Source organism: Genypterus blacodes, unplaced genomic scaffold (genome assembly GCF_046128005.1).
Source record: "Genypterus blacodes isolate CSIRO-AG114 ecotype Tasmania unplaced genomic scaffold, CSIRO-AGI_Gbla_v1 ptg000009l_1, whole genome shotgun sequence".
Taxonomy (NCBI): domain Eukaryota; kingdom Metazoa; phylum Chordata; class Actinopteri; order Ophidiiformes; family Ophidiidae; genus Genypterus; species Genypterus blacodes.
Genome location: NW_027466823.1, coordinates 119,524 through 135,928, shown reverse-complemented (window position 1 = coordinate 135,928; position 16,405 = coordinate 119,524). Strand labels below are relative to the sequence as shown.

The 16,405-nt window shown below is 43.9% G+C and overlaps 2 protein-coding genes across 2 annotated transcripts; both read right to left on the bottom strand.

Moving 5' to 3' along the window:
- Window positions 1–348: 348 nt before the first annotated feature.
- On the bottom strand, window positions 349–4,366 carry lrrc8db (leucine rich repeat containing 8 VRAC subunit Db). The gene has a single exon (XM_076158427.1). It carries the CDS (start codon window positions 4,364–4,366, stop codon window positions 1,835–1,837), a length of 2,532 nt encoding a protein of 843 aa, XP_076014542.1. The 3' UTR covers window positions 349–1,834.
- Window positions 4,367–8,594: 4,228 nt separating this feature from the next.
- On the bottom strand, window positions 8,595–16,043 carry lrrc8c (leucine rich repeat containing 8 VRAC subunit C). The gene is made up of 3 exons (XM_076158554.1): window positions 15,781–16,043; window positions 12,667–12,809; window positions 8,595–11,433 (listed from the first exon to the last, which is right to left on the bottom strand). The coding sequence occupies exons 2-3, from the start codon at window positions 12,802–12,804 to the stop codon at window positions 9,178–9,180; spliced, it is 2,394 nt and encodes a 797-aa protein (XP_076014669.1). The 5' UTR covers window positions 12,805–12,809; window positions 15,781–16,043; the 3' UTR covers window positions 8,595–9,177.
- Window positions 16,044–16,405: the final 362 nt, after the last annotated feature.

The following is a 16,405-nucleotide window of genomic DNA, read 5'->3' as shown; positions in this document are numbered from 1 at the left end:
TTGTTTTAAAGCTTTGGGGTTGCATGTGCAGTGAGAGCTCAGTGAGCAAATGTGCCATGAGTGCCAATTTGCTACAAAGTGTTTAGACTCTCCATAACTTTAGATTCATATAATTACAACTTATACTCACAGGGTGTAATGCTGTTATAGTAGAAATCTGTGTCAGTCATTCAAATACTAATGTGTATCAAGATTTAAGTCAATAGTTTGTTATAATGATGCATATTTTCCTACCACTTGCAACAATAATTACAAATTCAAAGAACAAAACAGCAAAATGAACATGTAATGATGTCACTTCTGTAAATAGGAAAAACAAAGTCTTTATTTGTGTTTTTCAATCCCTTTATAATGAGAACAGAGATTTAGTTTAAACACAAGATTGAGATTAAAAATACATCATTCTGCAGTAAATTGGTTTTCAGTAGTAAGTTATTTTAACATCATAACTTTATCTGGTGAATAAGTGGAGTTATACAAGGTATTTACTATGTTCTACGTTCTATTATACCAAAGCTAGACATGCTGAGGACTGAGCCTGATTACACAGTATTCATGTAAACAGGTTGATATAAGCTGAGTGTGGAGGAAATACAGTATGAGGCCATGAAGCTCCACCAAAGGGCCACAAAACATCTGAGTACCACCGTCTGAACAAACCTGCTACAGATACACAGATGAGCTCAGTCAGCAGAGCCATGAAGAATCTGTGGTGCGTTCAAGGGACAAACTAAGCATATGAACAGAACTGAATTCCCATATATTCCAATTGTTTTGATTCTCTGCAGGATTCCCTCAGGTCCCTCAGGTCCCCTCAGGTCCCTCAGGTCCCTCAGGTCCCTCAGGTCCCCTCAGGTTCCCTCAGGTCCCCTCAGGTCCCCTCAGGTCCCTCAGTGGTACATGGAGTTCACAGTTTGAGAACCACTGGTTTAAAACAATATTCTCTTCAAGCTTAAAGATTCCACTGTGCCGTGACATAGAACAACTTAAACCGTGTTTCTGTGCAAACATAGCATTACAGTGCAATGTATGGTCTGTGTGAGTTTGTTATTCACTAAACTATGTGTGGTCTTCCATAGTAGCTGTACACATAACAAAAAGAGTCTTTGTACATACACAGTGTAATAAATATGACTGGAGCTGTTTAACGGCTACATGCACTCACACACTTAGTAATTATCAACAACAGAATGACATCTGGCCTTCACTTGGATGAATCAGCTTCAGACCTGTGATCAGTTTGCTTCAGTCTGAATCAGGGACTAAAGTGATACAGTGTTGCATTTCCTCTTGGTTCAGTTTGTTACACTCAGGAACAAATCCAAACTAACCAAACTATACTAACAAGAGCTAAAAGAGAATAGAACACAAAACAGGAAGACTCTTACTATCCTGGGAGAACTAAAGAACAGGGAATACGGACTTTCCTACTTGTAGTCATCAATTGGGTCATATACCAAACTAAACTATGGCAGCAGAATGATGAATCCAATATCATGACTGCATGTTGCTTCACATTATTTGAGGAGGAGGAGGTGCTGCTTTTATTATGTGCAAGTCTAGACCAGCATAGAATGAACCGTACCAGGGGGCTGCAAACCCTAGTGGACTAAGTGGACTAAATCATTCAGGTGTGGAAATACAGAAATAACTCAACAGTGGTTCCTACATTGTTTGCATTATTGTATGAACACTATACACAGTGAGCTGCTAAAACACCAGGAGGCCTACAAATGCTCTGAAGTGAAAGCTACCAGGAGAAGAGTTTTCATGTGGAGATTAAAAATCCCTCACAACATAAAATGGTCAACATTTAAAGTCAGGTCTCATCTGTCTACCGTCCATCACTGAGACACTTGCAGCCATTGGCAAAAGAAACAGTGGATTCCTGATTGATGCTCTCTTTGACCTCCAGGGGCAGAGAGTCAAAGAGGTGATCCTCCACAATGAGGCAGCTTCTGCGGAGGAGGCAGCACTGACTGAGCTGAGCTGGGAGACGATCCAGACAATTCCCTTTGAGTTCAACATGTGTCAGCTGCATGAGATGGCCAATTTTTTCTGGAAGAGAGGAAATACAGTTCTGGCCAAGACATAATGTCCTCAGTTTGGTGCACTTGAACAGTTGCTTGGGAACCACTTCAAGTTTGTTACCTGTGATGGCAAAGTGTTGGAGATTCTGCAGAAAGCCCACCTCCAGTGGAATCGCTGCAATAGAGTTATGGCTGACATCAAGGTACCTCAGCTTAAGGAGGGTGAATAGTGATGAGGGTAAAGACTCCAGCTTGTTGTGTGAGAGATACAGTGACTCCAGGTTTTTGACATGGCTTATTGACATGGGAATGGAGATGATCTTATTGTGCCAGAGTTTGAGGCACGTCAGTCTCTTGAGGTGCTGGAAGCTGATGATTTCCTCAATGGTGCGAATGTTGTTTGATTTCAGGTCCAGCTCCTGAAGGTTGGTCAAACTAAAGATAGCATGAGGGATTCGCTCCAGTTCACAGTTGTGAAGTTCCAGCTCAGCCAGGTTCATCATTTTCTTCAGGATATTCAGGACCACAAGTTTGGTGCCATCGTTATGAACAACCAGCTTGATGAGATGTGGAGAGAGGTCTGTGATGTTGGTCGGGATCTTTGTCAGGTTGCTTTTGAGATGCAAGATCTTGAGGTGCCTGAGGTCTCTGAGGGACTCAAGTCCAATCATCTTGTTGTTCTCAGAGTTCAGATTACCAACCAAGTACAGCTCCCTTAGATTTTTTAACAAGTATAACCAGGTAGGGATCTCAGCCACATCAGTGAATTTAACATGAAGGCACCTGAGGTGGTCACGGAGGAAAATGAAAGCAGTCTGCTCAACTTTGGCTGGGCAGTGATAGAAGTGCAGCTCCTGGAGGTTTGTCATCTGGGATATCTTAGCTGTGATCCTGGCCTCGGGAATTAATTCTAGTCTTAGGATTTCCAAATCAGTGAGGTCAAACACAGCATCAGGCACTCCAGACAGCATGAACAGATGGAGTTCAAGCTTTTCTTGAGGATTGCGTGTTACGTGCTGTCGCAGCTTCTCAAAGGTCCACTCATGGTTCAGGCTGATCTCCCGCAGTTTGTTTTCACTCACCTCAGAGAGGAAAACACCAAAACGCTTTGAGTACAGCTGATCGTACTGATCAACCATGTGCAGGAGGAAAGCAAAGTCATTCTTCACATCTGGGATGTCGCTGAAACTGCTTTCTTCTCTGACCTTCTCAAAGGAATACTCCTTAAGCGGTCGCCGGAAAAGCCAGAATAGTGTGTAAATGCAAACTATGCCATAAACACAAATGATAGCAATGTAACTGACCAGGAGTTTCTTTAACATGAAGGCCATGTTATGTGTGCAGTGGAACTTAGTGTATCCAGTCAGATGTTTAATGTCAGGCTCACACACATGGTCAAAATCAATAGAAGCAACAAACGTCATTGTGTAGCACAAGATCAAGATGAATTTTACAGTTTTGATGACTGTTTGAATGGCATAGAGTTTGTAAATCAAGTCACTGTCTTCAACGTGAGCGCGGAATTTCCTGACTTTTTCAAAGAGAGCCTTTGCTTGCTCGCCATCTTTCTTGTCCAGAATGGTCATCGCTGGAACTTCACTCACGAGCTTCTCAATGGAGAAGGTGACCCCAGTTTTTGTGAGGACAGAAGCGGGCTGCTTTGGGCTCCCCTCCTCGCTGCTTGTGGAGAGATGCTTCAGAAGGCTGGAGGCCCCGGCCAGTCTCTGCTTGTTCTCCTCTGAATCCTCACACGCCGTCTCAGACAACGCTTTAGTGGTCCAGGGTGACTCAAAGCATTTTCCAAGTATGGAAACAAAGTGTTCTATCTTGGAGCTGGTCTTTGGGTACTTGAACCAGAAGTTGCTGCTGACCATTAATACAATCGTGTGGATCAGAGCAAGATATGGGAAATATTTGGAGTACCAAGGAAGAGCAACATGGTAGCACATCTGATTAACAAAGACATATTGCTGGAAATCCAGCCTGGTCCTGATTCCCATGGGATGAGTCTCAAGTGCCTCTGACTGTTTGGGGGGAAGTGACGGTCCAATGATGTCAGGCGAGCGAGTAGCCAATAAGGGGGGGGCACTTTCACCGTTCCTGTCTGTTGCCTCTGTCGGCCTCTGTCCCAAGAAGCTTCCAGACTCCTCGGGAAGTTGCTCCATAATGGGAAGACAAACCACCTGGTCTTTTGTTAGCTGCATTGTTCCAGCAAATATGGCCAGCATGAGCATGACGATGCCCAGGTAATCCATGAAGACATCCCACCATGGTTTCAGAATTCGGTAAGTTGGCTGGATGTCATTGAGGGCGGCGACTTCCGTAAGAGTGAACATTCCTGCAAGAGAGAATCTGCTGTTAGATCCAGAGGAAAGATACTGAGTGCTTTGGTCAAACAGTAAACAGAAAGATTACACAGCCTTATTCCAGCTGCAGCTGCGGCCCTCGGGACTTCTCACCATCTCTCTCTCTCTGTCTGTCTCTCTCTCTCTCTCTGTCTGTCTGTCTCTCTCTCTCTCTCTGTCTGTCTCTCTCTCTCGCTCTCTCCTGGTGTTTATAGCAGCTTCTCCCTACACCACATGACTGCTTTAATCAAACTACTGCACAGGTTTGGTATTTAAACTTCACACTGACAGGCCCGGCTCAGATCTGTGTCACTCACTCTGTCGCTTAATGTCCGAGCAATCACACATAAATGGCAACAAACCCAGAACACACACACACACAAGCACAAATAAACATGAAACACAAACCCACATTCACACAATTACACACCAAATGACCATGTGCACAGGATTGAAGACATTTCCTCCATGTTCAGGTATTACTCCCATAATCCTGTGTGGCACTGATACAGAAGTGTAACAAGCCTGACGTGTGACAGGTTAGCATGGATTGGAAAAAGAGGAAGGGAGGAGCAGATTGTTCTTTGACCTTGTCATTCATTAGAGTTAACATTATTATTTCCTGTTGTCCTATCAATACGTCTCTAGGAGGCTGGACATTCTGACTTGTGACATGTGACGTGTCCTAGAAGGAAACGTATCTGTGTGTTTACAAACTCATGATGGCGTTGATGTGCACAACACCAGGATCCTGACACAACACTTTAATGCTAAACATGCTCACAGCTACACTTTGCTTTAGGGCAGAGAATAGCAAAAATAAGCTGCTTGATGAGGTCATCGCCTCTAGTGAGGGTGTGTTCTGATCGATCAACATACAGTCTTCTATATGAGCAACACAGAGGAGCTCAAACCGTGTGTGAGTGAGAGAAACTAGGTAAACTAAAAACGAGCTCATTTCCTGTCTGCACAGTGGCTCATTCATGACCGTATACATGGACTCACTACTTACATGTGTTTCCTCTGAACTGGGTTTAAGGCAAACTAACGTGTAGCTTGTGTATGAGAGGAGAAGCATGAGGAGGTGGTTTAGTCCAACTCAGACGTTTACATAAGAGCTTGAATCGGGTCTGAACTGGACCAAACCAGTAACACAAGACTCTGAGTCTGAGTCCAACCTGACACAACACACACCATCATGTTTTATATCAGAGAAGGTTTGACTTTCTAACAGCAGCATCCGTTTGACAATCATCGGTAAAGACAAGTGCAAAGTCTGAGCTGCTTTGCTCCGTCTAAGAACCCGCCTGAGAATCAAAGCCCAATATCAACAATCTGATCTCGTCAGGTTGGGACAATCATAACAGTTCCTAATCATAATCTAGGTCTGTTACTCTGAGGAAGCGTGTTAGAAAGAGATGTATGCATTGCCTTAATCAATGTATAATCAGACTTTTAACAGCATGAAAACAAACTGATTGGTTGGGCCTAATTGTGTTTGTGCTTTAGCAGCTCCTAACAATCAGCTGTGCTCAAGGAAGGTTGTGTTTACTATGAACGCTGTGTAAGTGTGTTGTATGAAACACACATTGTGCCAAACAGTGGAGCTGAATCGTGGTCACACACTGTGAAGCCTCCGTCTCTCTTCTACTTCACCTACTTTCTCAAACTGTGACCTAAACTAATAGGACACATGAGACATCCTATGTTTGGGCCGGATTTTGATTTTAAGCCTTAATTAAATAGAATTTAGCAGTGAAGCAGGTGCTGTCACAGACGCAGTGACAAAGAAAGAGTCGAATGATATTTTATAGTGAGTGAAAAGTGATGGAGTGGTGGAACCAAAAGAATACGTGACCCACATCCTTTACAGGACAAAGACTGGGAAGCTGTTGTCCTCAGAGTCCTGGAGGCAACTGGGTCAAACATGCCCCTCCTCCCCAAATGAGCCCATCTAAAGAGGATTCACTTTAGTGTCACTGGGACCAGCGCTCTTATTGTGTTGGGCTCCTCGTCTCTGTTTTTGTTGTGAATGTCCCAAATGTAACATCTGCTAAGAAGAGGTAATGCTGGAGGCTAGGGCGGTCTTCCACTATTTACACCTGTAGACCCAACAGACATGTCTGTGTCTGTGTCTCATTTAGGAACAGGGTCACAGCTGTGTGCCTTTCCTGCTGTTACTATTGAGGTTTGCTCATGCGATGCAACCCCACCTATGAACAACATTTATTATGATGTTACTTGCTGACTTGTAGCTGATGTGGACTGAAGCACAATGCACTTAAGGAAACCAATGGCAACTAATGAAGCGCCAGCATTATGTCCTCCAATCGTGAGGATCATAATAATGAAGATAGAGCTGTGTAACGCTACCAGCCTGGGCAACTCATCATAATTAATCAACTCTGGACCTCTAAGGAGAACCAGACTATATAACTCTATACTCCAATGATGCAAACGCTTGGATTAATTAGTTTGAATTCACCATAATCCTCCATTTTTAATCCTTTTCATGATTGTAATCCTGTAATCTACCTGAGTGTATAAACACAAAGTTTACATGTGCTTTCCCCTCGCTGGCTTTCTGTTCTAGCTGCAGCAGCCTACATGCAACATTGTGTTTTCCGAGGCTGATGAACTAATAACATATAAAGAGAGACAAAGAGAGAGAGAGATCGAGTCTGTGCTCGTGCATGCCGGGGGAGTCGGACATGTTGGAGGCATTGTGGTTGTGACCGGCTGCAAGACTCTTCCAAGGACACAAAACGAGGGGAGTCCTGATGTCCGTACGGCCTGCAAACGCATCACGACAGTCTCGCCTCTGTCTCAGAAAACACCGACATTCACGATTGAATCATACATGTTCACAACTCATCCCGGCGTTTGGCGGCGCTACAGTGATCGGTTCTGACCCGGCTAACACGTGAACACGGATGGACCGAACATTGCGGTAAACACAGCTGCAGGAGCAGCAAACCCAAGCACGGGGAGGAAATCCGCCCGCTCCGTGACAATACGCACCTCCAGCAGGATCTGATCCCGTTATGTGGACGCCAGAAGCAAACGAGCCGCCTCCTTAAATCCCATGTCTCTCTGCTGAAACGTAACAGAACATTGTTCCCCTCGGTTCCGCCGCGCCGCTCGTCCTCCGGGCTGGTAAGCAGCTTAGCGGACTCCCCCACGCCGCCGCAGATGGTCCCGTCCTCGGCCTCTCCGCGCGCACAGACGCCGCTGAGCTCCAGCTGATGGCAACGAACAACAACAGACTGCTGACCGACAGACCCGAGCCCAGACGCGGGGCGGCCCAGGGGGGTCACCGGGGCCCGGAGCTCCGTAATGAGGCTGCGTCATGATGAAAGATCACAATCAGCGCGATGAGAACTGTGCACTGTGCAGGTGTGTGTGTGTGTGTGTGTGTGTGTGTGTGTGCGTGTGTGTGTGTGTGTGTGTGTGTGTGTGTGTGTGCGTGCGTGCGTGCGTGCGTGTGTGTGTGTCTGCCTAAACACAAGCATTAAAGTAGCAGTTATATTATAATAGTGGTTATATTAATAAGAGTACATTGCGCCTGAAACCCCATAATAAAGTCATAATTGCAGCATATTTCCACTTCATCTGACATAAACCACAATGAATACCTCATTATCAGACAAATAAAGGAGTTTGTTACAGAGAGAGTTTGGTGTTTAGGTAGGAGCCAACTGTAGTAATGTCTAAGTATGACATCATCCTTACTTTGGATGACAAAGCTAATGTGCAGCTGTGTCATTTCTGCTAATTTTTTGTTCTATAAATAACCTTTAACTTCTAAAAATGACTGAGTATGATGAAACAACAACAACAACACAATAATATAAAATTAATAATCCTTATTCTAGCTGATCACAAGCAACACAACACAACACAAAACCAAACAATAAAACACAAAGTGCATTATTTATATGTTCTACATTTACAGGTTTGTACATTCTGAGGCTATTCTTCTCAGTTTAAATCACAGCTACTGCATTAAGTTCATTTAAACAGTTCAAACAGCCACTGAGTGGCTCCAGAATGAAATTATAACTTTCAATTGATAGAACTGAATCACTTCCTGTGGGTATTCCAGTCATTTTGTTATTCTGCATGTTTGCCCTTATCTGTTATCTAATACTTATAGGAGGTAAATCCAGGAAGTGTCTGATTGTTAACAACTAAAACAGATTGACGCTGACGTTCAGAATACAAATGAATCTGTTTAATTGCTCATCAACATGAAAGTATAAAAATACACTTTGAATACAGATCTCCTCTGTACATTTAAGATGTAACATGAGTAAACATCAGTGTGATCTCATCTGTGAGGGTTAGTGTAGACGTCTGTGAGTTGTGTGTTTTCATATCAGAGTAGTGTGCTACACAGTTTATTATTCATATACTCTATTTACCTGCTGAACTGCAAGTCTCTTGTATAAAACAACTCTAGGAGGCAAGACAGAAAAGATGCACTACAGCATTGGCTACTGGCCATGACTTCACTGAGGTTCTCATCTCATATTGACATAAAGATATCAAATCATTCAATGTAGAAATAAAGTGTAATAACAAAGGTGCAAGCTCCTTTGCTGATGACGTTGGTAAGCTGCAGCTGAACTATACAGGATATGAGAACCATCAAAAGAAGTCATTTCCCCTCCATGAAGGTTACTTGAACAATAAAAAAACATTTTGTAGTCAATAGTGCAAGGCCTTAGTATAACAATGAGCTTATAGAAAGCAAGTGCACTGAATTAGTAGGTGGACCAAGCAGCAGACACGTTGTCTCCTCACTCTGTCTTCATCTGCTCCCTGATGTCTGAAGGCAGAGTTTCAAACAGAGCGTCTTCCACCATAAGGCCACTGCGCTTCAAAGCCCGACAGCAGCCCAGCTCCGGTGGCAGGACCTCAAAGTGGTTGCCTTTGAGGTCCAGGTGTGTCAGGAGAACTAGATAGGAAATCTTTGGCGAGAGTGTGTACAGTGTGTTCTTGCCAAGTTTTAATGTTTTGAGCTTTTTGCAGAAGAAGAGCTCATCTGGAAGATTCTCAATTTTGTTCCAGCTCACAGAGAAATACTGCAGACTCTGAAGGACTCCGATCTCTGGAGGGATGAAGCGGATGTCGTTGTTGGACAGGTCCAGGTAGCGCAGCTTGTTGCATAAGAAAAGATGTGAAGGCAAAATCTCAATCTTGTTGTTGCTAAAGTAGAGGCGCTCCAGGCTGCTGAGCTTTTTAATGTGCTCTGGAATGTACATGATGCTGTTGTACCAAAGCTTCAGGCAGGTGAGTTTACGGAGATGCTGGAAGCTGAGAATCTCCTCTATTGATCGCAGGTTGTTCTCTTTCAGGTCAAGCTCTTGCAGGTTCACCAGGCTGAACACAGCGTGTGGGATGCGTTCCAGATCGCAACGCACGAGCTCCAGCTCCGTCAGATTGCTCATCTTCTTCAGGTTGTTGAGCATTACAAGTTTACTGCCGTCGTTGTATATGTACAACCGCTGCAGATGGCTGGAAACCTCCACCATAGACTGGGGTATCTTAGTCAGGTTACTCTTGAGAGAAAGAGTTTTCAAACACTTCAATTCCCGCAGAGACTCCAGAACTACATTCTTGGAAGCATCGGGACTGAGTGAACCCGTGAGATAGAGTTCCTCTAAATTCCGTAGGCCGTACATCCAGTTTGGAAGTTCCCTGCTATCATCAAACTTCACGCGAAGTACTTTCAGGTTCTCTTTGAGGAAGGAGGTAGCTGTTGTGTGCAACTTTAAAGAGCATTGGTAAAGAGACAGCTCCTGAAGGTCTTCCAGCTTAGAGATGGCAGCGGGGATAGTGACATTGTTGATGATCTCTAACTTGAGTGACTGCAGCTCTGTCACCTCAAAGATGGTGTCTGGTAGTCCGGACAGCATGAACAGCTGCAGCTCCAGTCTGTTGTTGGTGTTCGTCTGCAGCCTTTGGCGCAATTTCTCCACCGTCCACTGATGGTTGAGATTGAGCTGTTTGAGTTTGTTCTCACTGACCTCTGATAGAAAAACAGCAAATCTTTTAGAATACAATGGGTCATACTGATCAATCATGTGCAGCATGAAAGCAAAGTCATTCTTGACATCTGGAATGTCATCGATTCCTGTTTCCTGTCGCACGTACTCAAAGGAGTATTCTTTCAGTGAGCGGTAGAAGAGCCAGTAGGAGGTGTACAGGCTGGTTAGGCCATAGACGGCCACAAAGCACAGGTAACAGTAGGAAAGCTTGGAGAACAGGTGAGCCATTGTGTGATTACAGGAGAAGTGTTTATATCCTGTCATGTCCTGGATGTCAACGTTACAAGTCACTGTGATTTGCACTTCAGACACCAGAGCACTGTTGTAAGCAATGATCAGGAGGGATTTCAGCACCTTGAACACTGTCTGGCGCACATACATAATGTAGAGGATGTCTCCCTCCTCCACATGCAAACGGAACTTCTTGACCTTTTCAAACAGAGCTTTAGCCTGTTCACCCTCTTTTTTATCCAGAGCGCTCGCCGTCGGCTTGTCAACCACAATCTTTTCGGGGATTGACTGTGCTTTCTCCAAACTGCCTTCTCCGGGTGTTACAGCCACATTAGACCGGATGGTGGTATTCCTTTTACTGTCGTTTTGTTCTGGGTTTTCCCCAGACACCTCTGACAGAGCGCGTGTTGTCCATGGAGAATCAAAGCATTTACCAAGGATGGAAATAAAGTGCTCTATTTTAGAGCTGGAGCCAGGGAACTTGAACCAGAAGTTGCTGCATACCATAAAAATGAGCGTGTGTATCAGAACCAGATAAGGAAAGTACTTGGCATACCAGTGCAGCGCCTTCTCATAACACATCTGGTTGATGAAGCTGTACTGTTGAAGGTCCAGATCAGTTTTCAGGCCCTTCATTTCTTTTGGCAAAGTGGAAATATGGGACTGCATGTGAAACAAGGACTCCATGGCCGCGTCGCTTTGGTTCTCTGAGGACACCGCCTGCTCCGGCGATGACATTCTCTGAGGGAGGCAGATGATCTTGTCTTGCATGACCTAAAATGGAAGAAGAATAAATAAGAGAAACATACTTCCAAAACAATTCAGAACAATGAACAGATGCAGGGAAACTCCACATTGACCACAAGGTGGCGCCAGTAAATCATAGAAGTCTTACACAGAATGTTAAATAGTAATGAAAACTATGTTAAATAATGCCTGTACTTCATTGTGCAGTGCTGTTTACAGGGAGGGGGAAGTTTAACTGTCGCAGGCTTGCAGGGAAAACATTTAGTCAATTTATCTGCCTCATGCTCAACTTAGTCAATCATTAAAAAAGATGCCATGATCCGAAACTATTTAACTGCCAACAACAGATATATGACGATGCACTTGAGTCTTGGACGAGGCAGTGGCACTTCTGCTCAGCCTGAAGGGCGACGAGGCTTTGCTGCAGTAACTCACAGGTTAAACTGCACAGTCAGACTGCTGAGGTCTGTAAAGAGCTGATCCGCAGAGCTTCAGACTCAACCTCTCTGTGTCTCTGCTGATCACTGCAGACATCCAATATTTGGAATGAAGTTACTATAAAAAATGCTTAAGCTTCAAGTAAACTTGGCAGAATTATTACACAGCTACAAAAAGGATCTGTCCGTTCTATTGATTGATGATTACATCACGTCCAAACACTGGTGTAGTTACAATAAACAGGATCAGGACACAAAAGCCTTTTCTCCAGAAACATTATCCTATCAGTGTTTTTATATATCTAAAATGTTTTGTTATGATTTCTAAGGTTTATTCTACATAATCTCACAGTGACCCGAGTCTTTCCTTCACTCAGTGAGAGAAGTGACATCTAAAGCCACTGAGGTTTGGTATCTTCTGTTTACTGGGTTGGGTGGGGAATGTGAACCCCTGGGGGGGGGGGGGGGGGGGAGAGAGAGAGATAGAGAGAGCAACTTCATCTTTATCTCACAAACAAACTGTATCTCATAAAAGGAGTTGCAGTCAAGAGATGTAAACTGTTACTAAGTGTTTTTCAGCACCACTGCCATCTGTTCATGTTGGAACAGAACATTTCTACTCTGGTTTGACTTCTTGAGGATTTGTAAAAAAAAAAAAAAAAAAAAAAAAGTATTAGTTAGTAAGTTAGTTAGTTAGTTAGAGTATTTTACTGAGGAAATTAATTCAGACAATTCTCCTTAAATGTAAAATAACTTATTTAGCTACGAAGGCTGATGAGGTTTTATGTTTTATGATGATGTAGAGACATGAAGCCCTTCTGACCTGCAGGGTGCATCCAAACACACCGATCATCAGCATGACCACAGACAGGTAGTCGGTGAAAACGTCCCACCATGGCTTCAGAACCCTAAATGCTGGCTGCTGCTCAGAGAACTGTCGGAACTCAGTCACAGGAATCATGGCGCCTGCGACAACAAAGACAAGAAAAGGAGAACAAATGGGTTTCAGTCAGAATGATGTCATGGCAAAACCTCACATCTTCAGTCACTAAGCCCTTAAACCAGATCTGTACAGCAAAGTAACAATGAATTGAATCCAGCGCAGTCTTTGTTTTGATACTTGCTATTAAATGACAGTTTCCATCCAGGACATTGTGTTTGAGAAATTAGACATCTGATCAATATGAACTTGAGTGTTGAGTCCATTATGAGGCACATTAATCTTTGAGAGGGAGCGATTAAAGACTTAGACCCATCCTAGTACAGAACCAGAACCAGAACATCACCTTAAGATGACACTAATCTATCTTTAGTACTTCCTGTCACATACCAGACAACATTCTTCCTCTACTTGCAGACACTAAGAGCACTCTTAGACCTCAACACAAGGTATTGATCACATTGCCATTATCTATAGACTGTTTTCTTTTAAAACAACATATATGGACAGTTTCCTCTCTCTGCCCCTCTAGAAGAGCTTGCATTCCTTTAGTTTTGCAGCTTTTCCTTATTGCTTGTAGCTCAGTGGAGTAAATACAGAAGACGTTTCCAAATGCACATCACCAAGTATTTAATCATTTAAACGTCTGCTTGGGTGCAGCAACCACACTAAGCCCTAATAACAGACTAGTGATGTAATGTGGGATGAGGCAATCTCCATAGAATGAAGCCCTGATCCTGATCCTGCTCTCCTCATGGTCACTTTGGTCCTTTTCTGGCTCCAGATACAGAGATCAGGTTTCCTGTAGCTGCCTGCAATGTCATTCAAAACTCACTGCATGCTGATGAAAATGCTGATGATCACTGAAACGTCTAATCATCAGCATCACTCACAGCTGTTTAAACTATGAATTGTCAGGCTCCACTCTTTAGCTTTACTCATAAATTACATCCTTTGGCTCTGTGCAGAGCTAAATGGGTCTGAGCTCCCAGAACATCAGGTTCAGTGTTCCATCACCATCAGCTCCACAGCGCCACGGAGAATGACTGTATGTTCTCCATAGCAACATCTACACTCAAACATTAGCTTATGTAATTACTATCTGACGGTCTGTCTCTCTGTCTGTCTTTCACAGTGATCGATTGCCATAGCAAATGTAATCGAAATCAAAGTAGATCGCTCCAAGTTATCTTTATGACAGACAGACAGACAGACAGACAGACAGATAGACAGACAGGCAGGCAGACAGACAGCTTTTGTAATGTTCTAACTTTTGAACCATAAGTCCTGGAGTCTAAATTCTTTCATTCTGGATTCTTCTTCTAAGAATCTATTCTTCTATTCTATCTGCATCGTCCATGTCTTTTTGAAATTTTCAAATTTCGTATCGCCTCTTTCTATACAGTTTTAGCTCAATGGTCAAGATGTCATGGACTAATTGACCCAGACAGGGTGAAACGTTGTATCCTTGTTTTTACATGACTCTTAACATTTTGTCACAATTTGCTGCCGAATTTGAGTGGGTGTGGCTTATTCTATAGTATGTGCTACATCTCATGCATGAATCAGTCTATTGTAACCCGATTTGTGCACATTTGCGCTAATTTCTTATGAAAAAACAAACATCTGTCCTCCTGGTGGTGGTGGTGCAGTAACAACCGCAGACCTGAGCCTGACCTCACTATTCTGGATCCCTGGATCATCTGCATCGTCTTAAACAGGTTAACTATCACAAGATTAACATGTAAGATGTCAGATCCTAGTGGGGGAAAAGTTATAACTTTAACACAATAATAACCCAGCAGCATGAAAAACAGACAGCAGAGAAAAAGACGGCGTGTTTGCTCCTCAGTTTTCCTTGGCTGGAATTGTTTACTAGCTGTAAAATATGTCTGTGATTGGTCCAACTGTTGTATAACCACAGACGTGTGTTTGTGTGTGTGGTTTCAGTGGGAGTGTTTGTGTGGTTGGGGTACCCCCCCCCCCCCCCCCCCCCTACCTGTGCCTATGTTTTATTAAGTGTACCTGGAAAAGCACTCAAGCGCGAACATTCATTTATTAGACCACAATAAAGTCACAAACTTGCAGCTTCTCTCTGAGTGCATGTGTAGATATTGATATTGACTTTGACTCCATTGTATTAAGATTGAGCACTAAAAGCCTGGGGGCTCTGAACGGCCTGTGAGAAGTCATATTTGTGTGGTTCAATTAGATTTTCCACAAAGAATCCTTTAGTGTTTCCTAATCCGGCTGTGGTAAACAGGAAGACTGCAGAGTGTTTACACTAAACTACAGCTAGTTCACTTTCATGAATGCAAACTGCAGAGAGGAAAGCCGTTACTGGACATGAATCTGAGTCTTCAGTGCTTTGGTAAAGACAAAAGGAAAGCAGAAGCCGTTTCCATGGATGAGTCAGCTGAGCGCAGAGTCCAGGCTGTAACCTCATCACTTCCTGACAGGAAATTTAGCAAATCTCCGATATCCAAAAACAGACTGTGTGTGTGTGGAACACACCCAGACCAGGATGCAGAGAATCCTGCCTCATCCCAGCTCTGAACAACAACGAGGCGCATTGAAGGAAGAAGCTCTATTTGGGTCATGAAGCAGAACGATGTAGAAAAGGAAACGGCAGATAAACAACGTTTGTGCCTGATTAGATCTGACTCAGGTTCCCTGTCCCAGCACAGACTTCTAATGTCCTCACTGTCCCAACTCAAACTCCGGGGACGAGCTCACATTTCCCCCTAAAACAGCGCGGATACACGGACACACACCGCGACACCAGCCTCGCTACTTTGACTCACAGCCTGATCACTGAATTATTCCATCATCCTAAAGAATAAAAGACATCAAATCTATCTTACTACCGCTTGTTACGGTGAACTAATTGTGAAGCTGCTCGGCGACATTAGAGTGGACCCTGCATCCTGAAGTGTGTGTGTGTCGGCTCAGTGAGCATGACGCTGATAGAATCTCACAGCTCTTCTATTTCTTTACCTTTAGTGGATGTGAGTGTGGACGCTCCGGCTCTCAGCTCATGATGTGCGCGGCTCCTTGTGTTTCCGTTATGTCCTCCAGCCTTCCTGGCTCACGCATCAGCCCGGGCTGGCATGTCCGCCTCCAGGGCGTGGACTCCAGAGGCTCCGGCTCCGGACCAGCAGAGGCTCCGTGGCTCCGTGGCTCGGTGTTAAAACACAAACCTAAGACATCCATACATAGAGACTTGATCAGGGAACGTCTAGCAGTGGTTCTCAAGCTGTGTGTAAGTACCATACTTACTTGAGCTGCCCCCTGTTGGTACAAAACGAGTCTGGGAGCCAAGAACACTGACTCAGTAGATTATCTATACAAGTACAGAACTATACAACAGAGTACCTATACAATATTTACTATGCATTCTGTATGAATATGATTATTATATACATGTTTGTCTATAGATATACAGCATGGATACATACATTGTGAGACTTTACTGAGGGTTAATGTCAGATCAAACATGATCCAATCACAACGTCTCCTTCAGATTTCATCACTATCTCAGCTCCACACACACTCACACGGGTGCTCATCATGGGGAGGAGGGAAGTTCTGCTCTTCAGGTTCCATGCTCTTTGAGACAGCT